The 13451-nt window shown below is 42.9% G+C and overlaps 1 protein-coding gene across 1 annotated transcript in view; it reads left to right on the plus strand.

Moving 5' to 3' along the window:
- The window catches only part of DNAJC10 (DnaJ heat shock protein family (Hsp40) member C10), a 45051-nt gene that overhangs the window by 17876 nt on the left and 13724 nt on the right, over positions 1 to 13451 (plus strand). Inside the window, exons 9-14 of the mRNA XM_060257258.1 lie at positions 2864 to 2907; positions 4373 to 4510; positions 6470 to 6559; positions 8528 to 8641; positions 11351 to 11465; positions 11908 to 12035. Coding sequence (XP_060113241.1) covers positions 2864 to 2907; positions 4373 to 4510; positions 6470 to 6559; positions 8528 to 8641; positions 11351 to 11465; positions 11908 to 12035 — 629 coding nt within the window. The remainder of the gene's footprint in view (positions 1 to 2863; positions 2908 to 4372; positions 4511 to 6469; positions 6560 to 8527; positions 8642 to 11350; positions 11466 to 11907; positions 12036 to 13451) is intronic.

Below are 13451 nucleotides of genomic sequence, written 5' to 3' on the forward strand. Positions count from 1 at the left end.
GAAGGCATGTACCAAACTATAGTATTCCAAAACAATATGGAGTGTCCGTAATAAGAAAAGGTAAAAGTAGTCCCCTGTGCAAGCACCAGTCATTTTCAACTCTGGGGTGACATTGCTTTCACAACGTTTTCACGGCAGACTTTTTACAGTCATTTCTGACTCTGGGGTGATGTTGCTTTCACAGCAGACTTTTCACATCACAATGTGTAAATAATCAATTCTTCTTGAGTCTTATTTCAGTCCAGTAATGTTACTCCTTATGTTTGTAGACACCAAGGAAATTAATTCCTGTGTTCTGAGCTCTCATCTGTATTACTATTAGTAGTCAGAAGTGTCCCTACTTCTGACTACTAAGAGTATTACAGATGAGAGTTCAGAACCTCTGACTACAAGAATTGATTATTTACACATTGTGATGTGAATTATAACATCACTGTAAGTAGTAACCACTGTTGAAGATTTGTAAAAGAAATTGAAACAGAGAAATTAAAGCACCTGAGTCTTCGTTTGGAGAACTTGGGCTAAGACATTATCTACTTGGGACTTCATTTCCATTTTTTTGATTGTCTAGTGCCTGTATTATTTTGACTTGGATGTTGTATTGCACTATTACAGACACTCCATATTGTTTTGGAATGCTATAGTTTGGTACATGCCTTCACTATCGGGGGGTAAGATGCATCACATTGGTTCCTGTAAATTATTTGTGCCATCATAGTGGTTTTTATGTCCACCCTGTATATTTTTGTGTGATTAAGTCTGCAAGAACAAAGAAATTATTCTGGTATTTTTATTTTCTAAAAAAGATGGAAGATATCAAGCAGTTCCCTGGCTGGACAGCCTGGCCCAAGCAAATCCAGGATGGCTCCCAATCCCAGACTTTTGACATAAGTAGAGTTGCCAGTCCCCAGGTGGGGGCAAGGGATCCCCTGGTTTGGAGGCCCTCTCCCCACTTCAGGGTCATCAGAAAGTGGAGGGGAGGAAAGTGTCTGCTGCCTCCAACTGGGGATTGGCAACCTTATTAATTCATTTGGATTTTTTTACTTTTATTTTTCCTGCCTGTAAGATGTAGCATAGGGCAAGAGCAGTGTGCAGCTTGCTGTTAAATATAGAGAATATATAAATTTGCAAATTTTGGTTTAGAAAACTATGGCATTTATATTTTTTAATTCTATAAATATAACTAATAAGCTGTTTAAAATGATACATTTTTATAGTGTTAAATCACTTACCGTACTTTGCATTTTTAGATTTTATAAGAAAACCAGTTTCACTTATATTTGACTTTTCCCCGCCATTTCCTCCCCACCCCCATCCCTGAGAAATATTTGCTCCCCCTCAGCTTCAAAATTTCTAATAGAAAAGAGCAAGAGTCCCAGTAGCACCTTAAAGACTAACAAAATTTGTGGCAGGGTATGAACTTTAAGAGTCACTCCTCACTTATTCAGATCTGAAGTGACCCACAAGAGCTCATACCCCACCAATACTCCCTCTAAACTGTGGAGTCTTGTGAGCAAAATTCTACTTTGTGAGTTACTGACGTTAAAGTTGTGAGCTACTGCATAAACTAGTTTGCTCTGGGGCCATTTTTACATAGCTAAGTCATAAAGTGTGTGAGCCAGAAGCTAAAAAACTGTGAGCTACTTCACACTCACTTAGCTTAGAGGGAACACTGTACCCAACCTCAGTTTTTTGCTAGTCTTTAAGGTGCTAGAGGGACTCCTGCTCTTTTCTTCTCTTGTTCTTTTCTAGTGCTGCAGACTAACACAGCTACCCATCTTGATCTGTCTTCAAAATTTCTAGGCACAGAATTAACGTGCACATAATATTCGCTATGGTAGTTATCACTGGGCTTATTAAATTAAGCAAGCATGAATACTTTCCTGGCTGCCACTGAAAATTCCTTTGCTAATCTAGAGAAGCAGTGGAAAGAGAAATTCCTCCCACTAGTGCTGTTTTCAGACATATTATTTTGGCTGCTGCTCATGTAGTGGTATAATCCTTTGACTTCCAGTGAGGGGAAAAATTGAGATCTTTCGGAGCACTGGAGGAAAAAGCCTCCAATTAAATATTATTCTTTTGAAATAATTGCTTTTTGAAAGTCTGGAAAGTTTTTTTTTTAATTATTTCACTAAATATTTTGGAGAACACTGACAAGAATTCCTATGAAGTGTGTGTGTGTATGTATGTGTGTGTGTGTATGGGCAGTGTTCCCTCTAAGCTGAGTTAGTGTGAGCTAGCTCATAGTTTTTTAGCCTCCGGCTCACACACATTTGTCTTTGCTCAGGAAAATGGCCCCAGAGCAAACTGATTTAGGCAGCAGCTCACAACTTTAATGCCAGTAGCTCACAAAGTAGAATTTTTGCTCGCAAGACTCTGCAGCTTAGAGGGAGCATTGATTATGGGATGAGTGGTAAATTTCAGCTCTTCCTTTGATTTAGAAGTGAATATAATTGCAATTTTGCTTGCAGAAACTAAAGGGTTTATTTGTTTAAATTTTATAAGTAGGCCAATTAATAGACATTTATGTGCTAAGAAAGACACAAATGATAGGAAAGTAAGCACTGAATATATTTGAATCCCTCCGCCCCAGAATGTTTACACTTTTAAGCTCACTTGCCTTTAGTTACATTTGTATTAAACGGAATCTGTTTGTGATATGGATTGAGTCCCAATGAGAAAGGCAGATTATAAATGAAAGTCATCTTCATCTCTTATATTGTGGAAACACCCCAAACATTTGGTCAAAGACACAGCAACATTAATATAAGTTTTTAGAAACTTTAACATAAACACACAGCAGTATTAATATAAACTTTAAGAAGGGATTGTTTCTCAGTTATTTATTACTGTCTTTCTCTAGATTGCTTAAGTTCTCGAACACGCCTGAAGTTGGCCGGCATGTTGGTAAGCAGCATTTTATTTAAGGAATTCTTAAAATTGTGGATGTAACCAGGGTTCTTTTTCTAGCAGGAGCTCCTCTGCATATTAGGCCACGCCCCCCTGACCAGGATGTAACCAGGGTTCTTTTTCTAGCAGGAGCTCCTCTGCATATTAGGCCACGCCCCCTGACCAGGATGTAACCAGGGTTCTTTTTCTAGCAGGAGCACCCGTGCATATTAGGCCACGCCAATCCTCCTGGAGCTTACAGTAATCCCTGTACTAAGAGCTCACTAAGCTTTTGGAGGATTGGCTTCATCAGGGGGGCATGGCCTAATATGCAGAGGAGCTCCTGCTAGAAAAAGAGCCCTGGCACAACTGAAGCTGCTGTATACTGAACACTGTATTCTAAACCAGACCATTGTTCCATCAGGGTCAGCATTGCCTACTCAGACTGGCAGCAGCTCTCCAGGGTCCCAGGTGGAGATCTCTCATATTGTCTATTAACTGAGCCACACCCCCTGTTTTGCCAGAGCAAAGCACATCTAAGTCCCTTTGACTTCTGGGATAAAGCATAGGGTTGCCAACAACCTTTTACAGAGGCTCATGTATGGAAACGGGCTGCTGACGCTTTTAATGATGTGGAGGTAAATAAGCCTCTTTTAAAGGGAAAGGGCACTTCTTCTACAGCCTGTTGGCTGTCCTAGTAGAGGAAGAGTAAAAGTGACTTTTCTCTTAGACTTCTGTCAAACTTGAAAGGGCTTTTAACTTTGGCTTGCCTCTTTGACATATTTTTGAGGAAAAGATTACCTCACAAGAAATTTAAAGCATAAATGGTGGAGCTGTGTTGTGATTTATTGATACCCTCAGGCACCAAGATGTGTGTGAGATGTAAAAAATAAGGTTTGCCAGCTTTGGGTTGGGAATAGCGTTGCCAGGTCTTACTTGGCTCCATGTGTGGACCAATGACATCACCCCAAAGTGACATTATCGCACCAGGCACATTGCGGGTGGGGGGGACACTCTAGCACTTTGGAAAAAACTCTATGATTTCAAATCCTAGAGTGCCCCCATGTGCCTAGTGCAATAATGCCACTTCTGGGTGACGTCATTGCATGAGGCACATCACAGCACACTGGTGCTCTTTGGGGTCAGGTTCCATGGTGGTGAGTTGGACGACCTGAAGTTGGGGGAACCCTGCCCCCGATGAGAGGCTAGGAAATTAATTGGGAAATTAATTCCTGGAGATTTGGGGGTGGAGCCTAGGGACAGTGGGTTTGGGGATGGGAGGGGCTTCAGCAGGGAATAATGCCATAGACACTACCCTCCAGAGCTGCCATTTTCTCCAAGGGAACTGATCACTATGGTCTGGAGATCACTTTTATTTCTGCAAGATTTGCAGGGTCCACATGGAGGTAGGCAACAGTAGTCAAAATTGTCATGTCTTTATCTGGTTTAATATGTTTTTGTTGCTGTTCTTGTCTTGACACAGGAAGGCCTTGTTAATGTAGGCTGGATGGACTGTGCCACCCAGGGTGAGCTTTGTGATAATTTGGATATCTCATCTAGCACTACAGCATACTTTCCACCTGGAGCCACCTTAACTAATAAAGAGAGAGGAGGTGTTTTGGTATGAGTTGTTTTACAATTGGCTTGCGTATACATGCACTGATGTGATGGTTGTGGTGAAGGAAGATGTGGAATATAAATATTTTTAATTCCTGATAGATTTTTGTTTTGCTCAGTTAGCTTTTGTTTTGTATTAAGTGAATGTACTGGATGTTTTGTTTTGTATTATTGACTAAAATCAATATTTAGCAGCTCTCCAGTAATAACTTCCTTATAACTTCCTCATATACTAATCTTGGTCTTGATGGGAAAACATCAGCCCCCTTTCCCATCTATTTCTCCACATGCACACTTCCTGAGGACAGGAAAGGAGGATTCTATTGACTGATTCCCCCCCACACACATCAAAACACAGAGATAACCGTATATTCCCTGCCCCCACCCCCCCTTTTACAGGGCAATTTACAGTTTGAAGTAGCGGTCTGCTTTGGGAAGACAATGGAGAAAAGGTTTTCCACACCCAAGCACTGCAGAGCTGCTGTGAAACACTATTTTTTTCCACAAGCTGCCATTTTGTGGTTAGCAACACTCACTGAGCTACCGTTTTGTCACCAAAGCTCTTGAAAAAAAAGTTAAGTAGCTTCCAGAAACATAAAATCTGCCCTCACATGGCCTATAGTAAGCATATGTGAGTATCCTCAAGAGCTGTGCTTTGGTGTGGAAAACCTTTTCTCCATTGTCTCCCAAAGCAAACTGCCACTACCTCAAACTGTAAATTGCCCTGTAAAAGGGGGTGGGGTGGGGGATGGGGAATATACAGTTATCTCTGTGGTTTGATGTGGGGTGGGGGGGAATCAGTCAATAAAATCCTCCTTTCCTGTCCTCAGGAAGGGTGCATGTGGAGAAATAGATGGGAAAGGGTGCAGATGTTTTCCCATCCAGACCAAAGATGAGTGTATGAGGAAGTTATTACAGCAACACTGGAGGAGGGGCAGAGACCTACTTCTACTTGCTTGAAGAGTGACTGGTCACTCCACAGTGACCTTCTTCCCACCCCTGTATTAAGTCAGCTGTTTCTTCCGGTCTAAACACGTAACTAGCTAAAACTGCTGCTTTCACCATCCACTTTTCCATTTTGATGAGATGAGTTTGTATCAATGGCCTGCGTCCTACAAGATCTGGAAACAGCTTGCTGAGTGGAGGTTTCATGGCTCTACCTACACACACACATACACACACACTGGAGCCCACTGAACCCCTGAAATTTTGTTTCTGGGAATCAGCAGAGTCTTATAACGAGCCCAGAGGACTAATGGCAAATCTACTGAAGGGAGAATTGGTAGAATCCCCTGCTCCATGATGAAAGTGCCCATTTGTTAGAGCGAAGAGGTTGCACATGTGGCCACTGTATCTCTTAAGGAAGAGTATTCTGCTGTCTTAACAGAAGCACAGAAATTTGCTTCAGATACTTCGCTTCTCACTCTTAAAGACCTTTAAAAAGACATGGTCTAGCCAGAATTAAGCACTTTTTCTCACTTATGTAAGTATTTGTGAAAAGGCGTAAGCACACACTAAAATTTGTCCTGTCAAAGCCTGTGAGATTCAACTACTTTAAACTCTGCTTAGCCAGAGTTCTTAATGACTGCGCCTCTTTCCTTAACTGAGATGGAATATTGTATCATGTTCTTATGAAATTGCTTTGATCAGATATCCTAACCAATGTTCCCTCTAAGCTACAGAGTCTTGTGAGCAAAACTTCTGCTTTGTGAACTAGTGGCATTAAAGCTACTGCATAAATTATTGTGCTCTGGGGTCATCCTTCCTGAGCTAAGACAAAAATGTGTGAGCTGGAGGCTAAAAATCTGTGAGCTAGCTCATGCTAATTCAGCTTAGAGGGAACACTGGCAGTGACTATGCCCTGAAATACTATAGTGGCTAATCCAGGTGGTGGTAGCTTTTTAAAAGCTAGTATAAATAAATTTACTGTACAAAGCTCAAAATGATGTGTTTCCTTCCCCAGTTCCTCAGTTCTTTGGATGCACAAGAGATATATCGGGAAGTCATGCAGCACCTTCCAGACTTTGAAATGATCCACGCAACTGCATTAAAGGTAAAGGGTGGCAAGGGCGTCAGTGAGCCGTTCTAATCTTGATTCCGGAGGCAGGACTCTTTCAGCTGGAAATACTTTCCATTCGCTTACTGGTTCAAGGCTTGTTTTTCCTAATGGGACATTCCTTCGACCAACTTGGCAGTCATTGTTATGTATAAGAGTGGGGTCTTATTTATCAAATTTAGATCCTGCTCTCTCTCCCCCGAATGGAGTTGGAGGCAGCAAGGGCTTTTTTGTAGGAGGACCTCCTTTGCAAATTAGACCACACACTCCTGATTAGCCAGTATTCCTGGAGCTGACAGTAGGCCCTGTACTAAGAGCCCTGTAAGCTCTTGGAGGATTGGCTACATCAGGGGTGTGTGGCCTAATATGCAAAGGAGTTTCTGCTACAAAAAAAGCCCTGGAGGCAGCTAACAACATATAAAACAGTACAGCAGGTGCAATAAATAAATTTTATAATAAATAAATGCAGGGATGGAATTCTAGTAGGAGCTCCTTTGCATATTAGGCCACACACCCCTGATGTAGCCAATCCTCCAAGAGCTTACAAGGCTTTTTGTAAGCTCTTGGAGGATTGGCTACATCAGGGGTGTGTGGCCTAATATGCAAAGGAGCTCCTACTAAAATTCCACCCCTGAATAAATGTATTTATTATAAAATGAAGGATGTTTCCGGCAGCTGTGTTCTGGACCAGCTGCTGAAGCGTCATCAAAGGTTGCCCCGTGTAGAGCACATTACAATAGTCCAGTCTCAAAGTGACTGATGTGTGAATTAAAGTGGCAGGGGGTGAGACTGAGAGAAATAGGGAGCTAGTCGGTGAGTCCAGCATACATGTTTGTTCAGAGAGAGCAAAGAATCAAGCCACATCCCCAAGCTTCTAACAGAGTCGAAAGTAGTAAGTTGGACCCTATCAAGGGTCAATAGCAGCAGCCACCCCTGAGGTCCAGGCCTCCCCAACCATATAATCTCTGTTTTAGATGGATTTAGCTTCAACCAGTTCTCACCTAGCTATACCACCTCTAAAAGTAGGCAGGAGGCCAAGAGTGGAATTCCAGCCACTGATCTCTCCTCAAATAACAGGTAGAGCTAGGTGTCGTCTGCATATTGGTGGCACCCCACTCCAGGCCTCCTCACAGTCTTCCTCAGAGAGCACATACAGGTCATGGATCTAATTGAAATTTGGCAGCCATTATTATGTGTAAGAGGGGGGTCATTTATTTATCAAATTTAGATCCTGCTCTCTCTCCCCTGAATGGGATTGGAGGCAGCCAGAACCAGTTTGGTGTGGTTAAGTGTGCGGACTCTTATCTGGATGAACCGGGTTTGATTCCCCACTCCTCCACTTGCACCTGCTAGCATGGCCTTGGGTCAGCCATAGCTCTGGCAGAGGTTGTCCTTGAAAGGGCAGCTGCTGTGAGAGCCCTCTCAGCCCCACCCACCTCACAGGGTGTCTGTTGTGGGGGGAGAAGATGTAGGAGCTTGTAAGCCACTCTGAGTCTCTGATTCAGAGAGAAGGGCAGGGTATAAATCTGTCGTCTTCTTATATAACTTAGAGAGAATCAAACCCCTGCAGAACTCTGCAAGTTAGGAACAGTGGTGACCAGTATATATATCAACTTTCTTTAGGGGACCAGTTAAGATGACATTCAGCAGCTGAGGTCTAAACAAGGAAAAAGTTCTTTTGATTTTTTTTTCCTACCCAAAGAAAGGGAGTAATTTTTACCAAAATGAGAAATTGTATACGCAACAACAAATTCACTGTTCTGGAGGTTTATGAAATGCCTTGAGAATTTTACAGAGTTTACTAGTTTTATGTTCTGTTTCTTTGTTTGAATTGTTCAACCTCTTGCCGGATTTCTGGGTAGAAAGGTAGTTGTATTAGAACCCTGAGCGATGGTGTACTTTATCTTATGGACATGAATAACTACCTGGATTTGTTACATCTTGTTAATACTTTCCTTTTGGAAGGACCGTGTTGCTCGCCATCGATGGCTGATATTTTTTCTCTTCGGCGAGAGCGGCAAGTCTAACGACCATAATTTTAAAAAGCTAAGTTCTCTACTTAAAGCAGAACACATTCAGGTAAGAATGGGAGAATGCAGACAGTCCAAGGCTTCTGGCGTTCTGTTTGTTTTGTTTCCGACCTGTCTTGCATTATTAAGCACAGTGCTTATTTGGGGCGACGTCAGCAGAACCCCAAGGCTTTGAAGACATTGCCTTTCTCCCCCCCTTAATATGATTTATTCAGAACCTCATTATTTTCCAACTTTCCTCCTACTTGTCTAAGCTGTTGCTTCCGGCTGCACCTCTGCAGCCAGGCTCGTCTGGAACGTGCTTTGAAAGGGGGAACATCGTGGCTGGAGTAAGCCTGGGCTTAGCCATCTTACCCCATGTTGCTTCCCCACAGTTCTTTAGCCTTCCAGTTGGGAGGGACAGGGCGTATGATGCGTTGATGTGCGTACAAAGCCATCGTCAGCAACAGCAGGAGGGCTGCCACCTTCCCTTTTTCACCTGGGGATGTACCCTGAGGGATTTACTAATCGCTTCTTCTGGACTTGTACCTGAAATGTCAGAAGTATGATATGGTGGAATTGGAAAGGAGACGGATTTTGGAAAGGAGATGTATCTTTTGTCATCTACCTGTGTAGCCTGTAGAGTGAATACAGTATGAATATTGCTTATCTTTGATTGTTCGGGGCTGCTGGGTGACTGCTCCCATAGAACCCAGAGGACAGCCAGAGATCTCTTTTATACTTGTGCACACTTTGAATTTTTTTTCTTTCTGCTATAACTGAGAATTCCGGCTTCTGGTTAGTCATAATAAAGAGAATCTTTTTGGGAACAGCTTGGTTCTCTCCTTTTGCCCATTGGGGCTTCTGCCTGCTGGTTTCTGCAGCCGCATAGTATTTCTGCAGCATATGAGAGGGGCTGTTCTGTGAGCTCTGTCTTCATCCTGTGAGCATTTTACTCTGATTTTCCTCTCTGCAAAGGATTTTCCTTGTACTTTGAGCCCTTCTTTCTGTGCTGAGGGAACATCCCACTTGTTTTCTGAAGTGAAATCAGACAAAACTTTGATCAGGGGTGTCAAGCTCATTTTGCTATGAGGGGCAAATCTGACATAAATGAGACCTCGTCGGGCCAGACCATGTGTGTACTTATTTAAGATTAGGTAGCAGAGATAAACTTTCTAAAGAACACAGACAAACACTAAGATTTAAAAAAAAAAAAAAAAAAAAACCTTTAAACATGCTTAAAACACTAGCACTCATTTGTTCTAAAGGTGTTTTCTTTGTATCTCTCCCATGGAATCCAGCTCTGGCTCTTTCCTTCCTTCCGCAGGGGACCAGGAGGGGAAGGAACGTCAGCCAATAGAAGGAAGAGAGGCTTGGCTCAGTAGCTCTGCTGTGTGATTGAGAGAGCCTGGCAAAGCAAGCTTTGCCTCCCCCCCCTTCTTCCTCAAGGAAAGAGCCTCAACCAATAGAGAAAATAGAGGTTTTGTGATTGAGCAAGCCTGGGAAAGCAAGCTGTGATGCAGAAGTAAGCAAGAGAGAGGGAGGAGGAAGCAGATGACAGCCAGTTGTTTGGAGGCCTGATAGGAGCCCTCCAGGGGTCTGATTCAGCCCCCAGACTACATGCTTGACACCCTTGATTTAGATAGTATGGTTTCAAGCCTGAATAGTTCAGAACTTAGAAGCTAAGCAGGATTGGGTCGGTCATGGTTAGCACTTTCTGGGAGACCCCCCAGAAAGACTGGGACTACCTTGCAGAGGAAGGCAGTGGCACTTCTGTTCATTGTGCAGAAAATTAAAGGGGCCACAGTGGAAATAGTAACAATGTAGAAAGTACCATGCCGTGACAAAGAAACTATATTCCTAAATATAATGATAAAACAGTTCCGACAAATACTTCTTGACAATATAACGATTCCAGAATACATTCCTAAAAGTCCAAACATTCTTAATAGAAAAGCAGTTCTTTTGTGATCCACTCCCAGCAGTAAAGAACAGAGAGCAATTCCAAATGCAGCACAAAGAGCTTGCGATAAATTGCAGGGAGACACAGCAAGCTAGCCTCGATAGAGACTTTTGTGGACTTGTAGGAATGTATGATTTATTCTGCAATTGTTACATTGTCAAGAGTTGTTTGTTGGAACTGATTAATCGCTCTCGTTAGGAATATAGTTTCTTTGTCACAATGTGGTATTTTCTACATTGCCTCTGGTAATGTCACAATGTGGTATTTTCACATTGCCTTTGTCACAATGTGGTATTTTCTACATTGCTATTTTCTACATTATCCCACGACTGGGCTCTTTTTCTAGCAGGAGCTCCTCTGCATATTAGGCCACACACCCGTGATGTAGCCAATCCACCAAGAGCTTAGAGGGCTCTTCTTACAGGGCCTACTGAAAGCTCCAGGAGGATTGGCTACATCAGGGGGCATGGCCTAACATGCTAGAAAAGGAGCCCTGCCTCACGGTCCTGGGGTTACCGTGAGTTGGCTGTGACTGGACAGCACACCATTATCATTATTACATAGAAGATAGTATGATTATGTTTCCTCTAAATATGTTGGGGGGGTCATCCAAGGACCCTTCCTCCAGTTTAAGTGGAAGAGTTCCTGTGGTCAGAGGAGAGCTCCAAACATCACTCGGTGGAGTGGGAGGTTAAGGGTAGGATTGCATTACCAGCCCAGTCCTAAACAAAGGCCAACTTCGGGATTGGACTGTAGCTTGCATGTATTTGTGGCAGTTTTTGGATTGTACGAAATTGACAGTTGTTTCTTTCATAGGTCGGCAGGTTTGATTGCCTGATGGCACCCAACATCTGCAACGATTTGTACGTTTACCAGCCGTGCGTAGTGGTCTTTAAAGGAAGAGGAATGAACGACTATGAAATTCATCATGGTATGATAAGCTTCTGCATGTTTACGCTCCCTTTTAACTACTGAAAATGGCAGACATCTTGAATGAAGATTCGTAAGCTTTCGTGATAGAAGAGCAATGAATCTTTGGTAGCTTGTGAATCTCATTGTGAGAAAAGGAAGATAGATGGTATTGAAGGCCAGCGTAGCGGTTGCAGTGTCATATTAAGATCTTGGCGACCCAGGTTCAAATCCCCTCGTTGCCGCGGAAGCTTGTTGGGTGACCTTGAACCATTCATTCTCTCTTGGCTTCATGTATTTCACAGGGTTGTCGTGCAGATGGAACGGAGAAAGGGGGAAAGCGCTTTGGGGAGAAAGAGGGATATAAATATCCAAATAAATAAATGAAAGTGCTGATGAGAAAATAGTAGGTAGCACTGTTGTATCAATCTTCAATGAAGGGTTTTGTTTTTTTTCCTTTGAAGGGAAGAAGATTCTGTATGATATTCTGGCCTTTGCCAAGGAGAGTGTGAACTCTCACGTCATCACTCTTGGGCCTGAGAATTTTCCCGGCAAACAGAAGGAGCCTTGGCTTGTTGACTTCTTTGCACCTGTAACTACGACACCATTATTTCCAGTTGTTTTAAAACACTCAAATGTATTGCTGAATATGTTATTGATGCGTTTAGCAGCTGCAGTAGGGCAGGTGGTAATGTATTGTACCATAATTATGACGTGTTCTGCACTGTGCAGTGTGACCTATTATAGAAGTTTGAGTCCAGTAGCCCCTTTTAAGAACCGACAGAGTTTAATTCTGAGTATTAATCTAGATATCATAACTGAAAGAAGATGACTGCAGATTTATACCCCACCCTTTTCTCTGAATCAGAGACTCAGAGCAGCTTACAATCTCCTATATCTTCTCCCCCCACAACAGACACCCTGTGAGGTGGGTGGGGCTGAGAGGGCTGTCACAGCAGCTGTCCCTTCAAGGACAACTCCTGTGAGAGCTATGGCTAACCCAAGGCCATTCCAGCAGCTGCAAGTGGAACAGTGGGGAATCAAACCCAGTTCTCCCAGATAAGAGTCCGCACACTTAACCGCTACACCAAACTGGCTTTGCATGCACACAAATGTTTATGTCCAGAATTAAACTGTGTTGGTCTTAAAGGTGCCACTGGATTGAATCCTAGTTCTGTTGCTTCCAACCTGAATCTATTTTAGGAGAGTTGTCCACTAAGGGAATTGTGCTTTGAGTCAGAAGGTGGTGGTGAATGGTAGATTGTCTTGCCCCCAAAGCAGCCATTACATCATTCCTGAGGAACATCTGTTCCGTTCCTTGAAATAATCCAAGGGATGCGGCTGCAGCCTCCTTAAGGCATTGCTGAACAGCTCGGAGGGTTAGGAAAGTCATCCTGATGTTTACCTCCCTTCAGTCTTATCACTGTGGCTCAATAGAATGAGTCCATCTTTATACTCCTTGTCATCCAGGAAATTATTTATATCCATTTCAGGCAGAAAGTGACTTGTAATTCTCCAAACAGTTTGGTCCAGAAGTTGTTTAATTTTAAACTGTTCCTTTGCACTAACTGTGGTTAGTGTGATTGTCTGAATGCAGGCCATTCTGCTACCTCCAGCCAGCCAGGAAGCTGGTTTCTTAACCACAGATAGCCTCAAGCAGGCCTTTTTTGTAGCAGGAGTTCCTTTGCATATTAGGCCAATCCTCCAAGAGCTTACATGGCTCTTAGTACAGGATCTACTGTAAGCTCTTGGAGGATTGGCTACATCAAGGGGGTGTGATCTAACATGTAAAGGAGTTCCTGCTACAAAAAAAGCCCTGGCTCAAGTATGGTATTTGTATGACACGTGTATGCAGATTTCATGGCTGAATTGTGATTTAATTCTAGCTTGTTCCCCACCAACACCCTCCCAAACTACACAGAAGGCGATGCAGCCAGTATTTGTCAAGGCAAACTGGAATTTAAATGATATGTTTATTATATGTAAATCTTGTTCTTCTCTGAAGAGA

Source organism: Heteronotia binoei, chromosome 16 (assembly GCF_032191835.1).
Source record: "Heteronotia binoei isolate CCM8104 ecotype False Entrance Well chromosome 16, APGP_CSIRO_Hbin_v1, whole genome shotgun sequence".
NCBI classification, from domain to species: domain Eukaryota; kingdom Metazoa; phylum Chordata; class Lepidosauria; order Squamata; family Gekkonidae; genus Heteronotia; species Heteronotia binoei.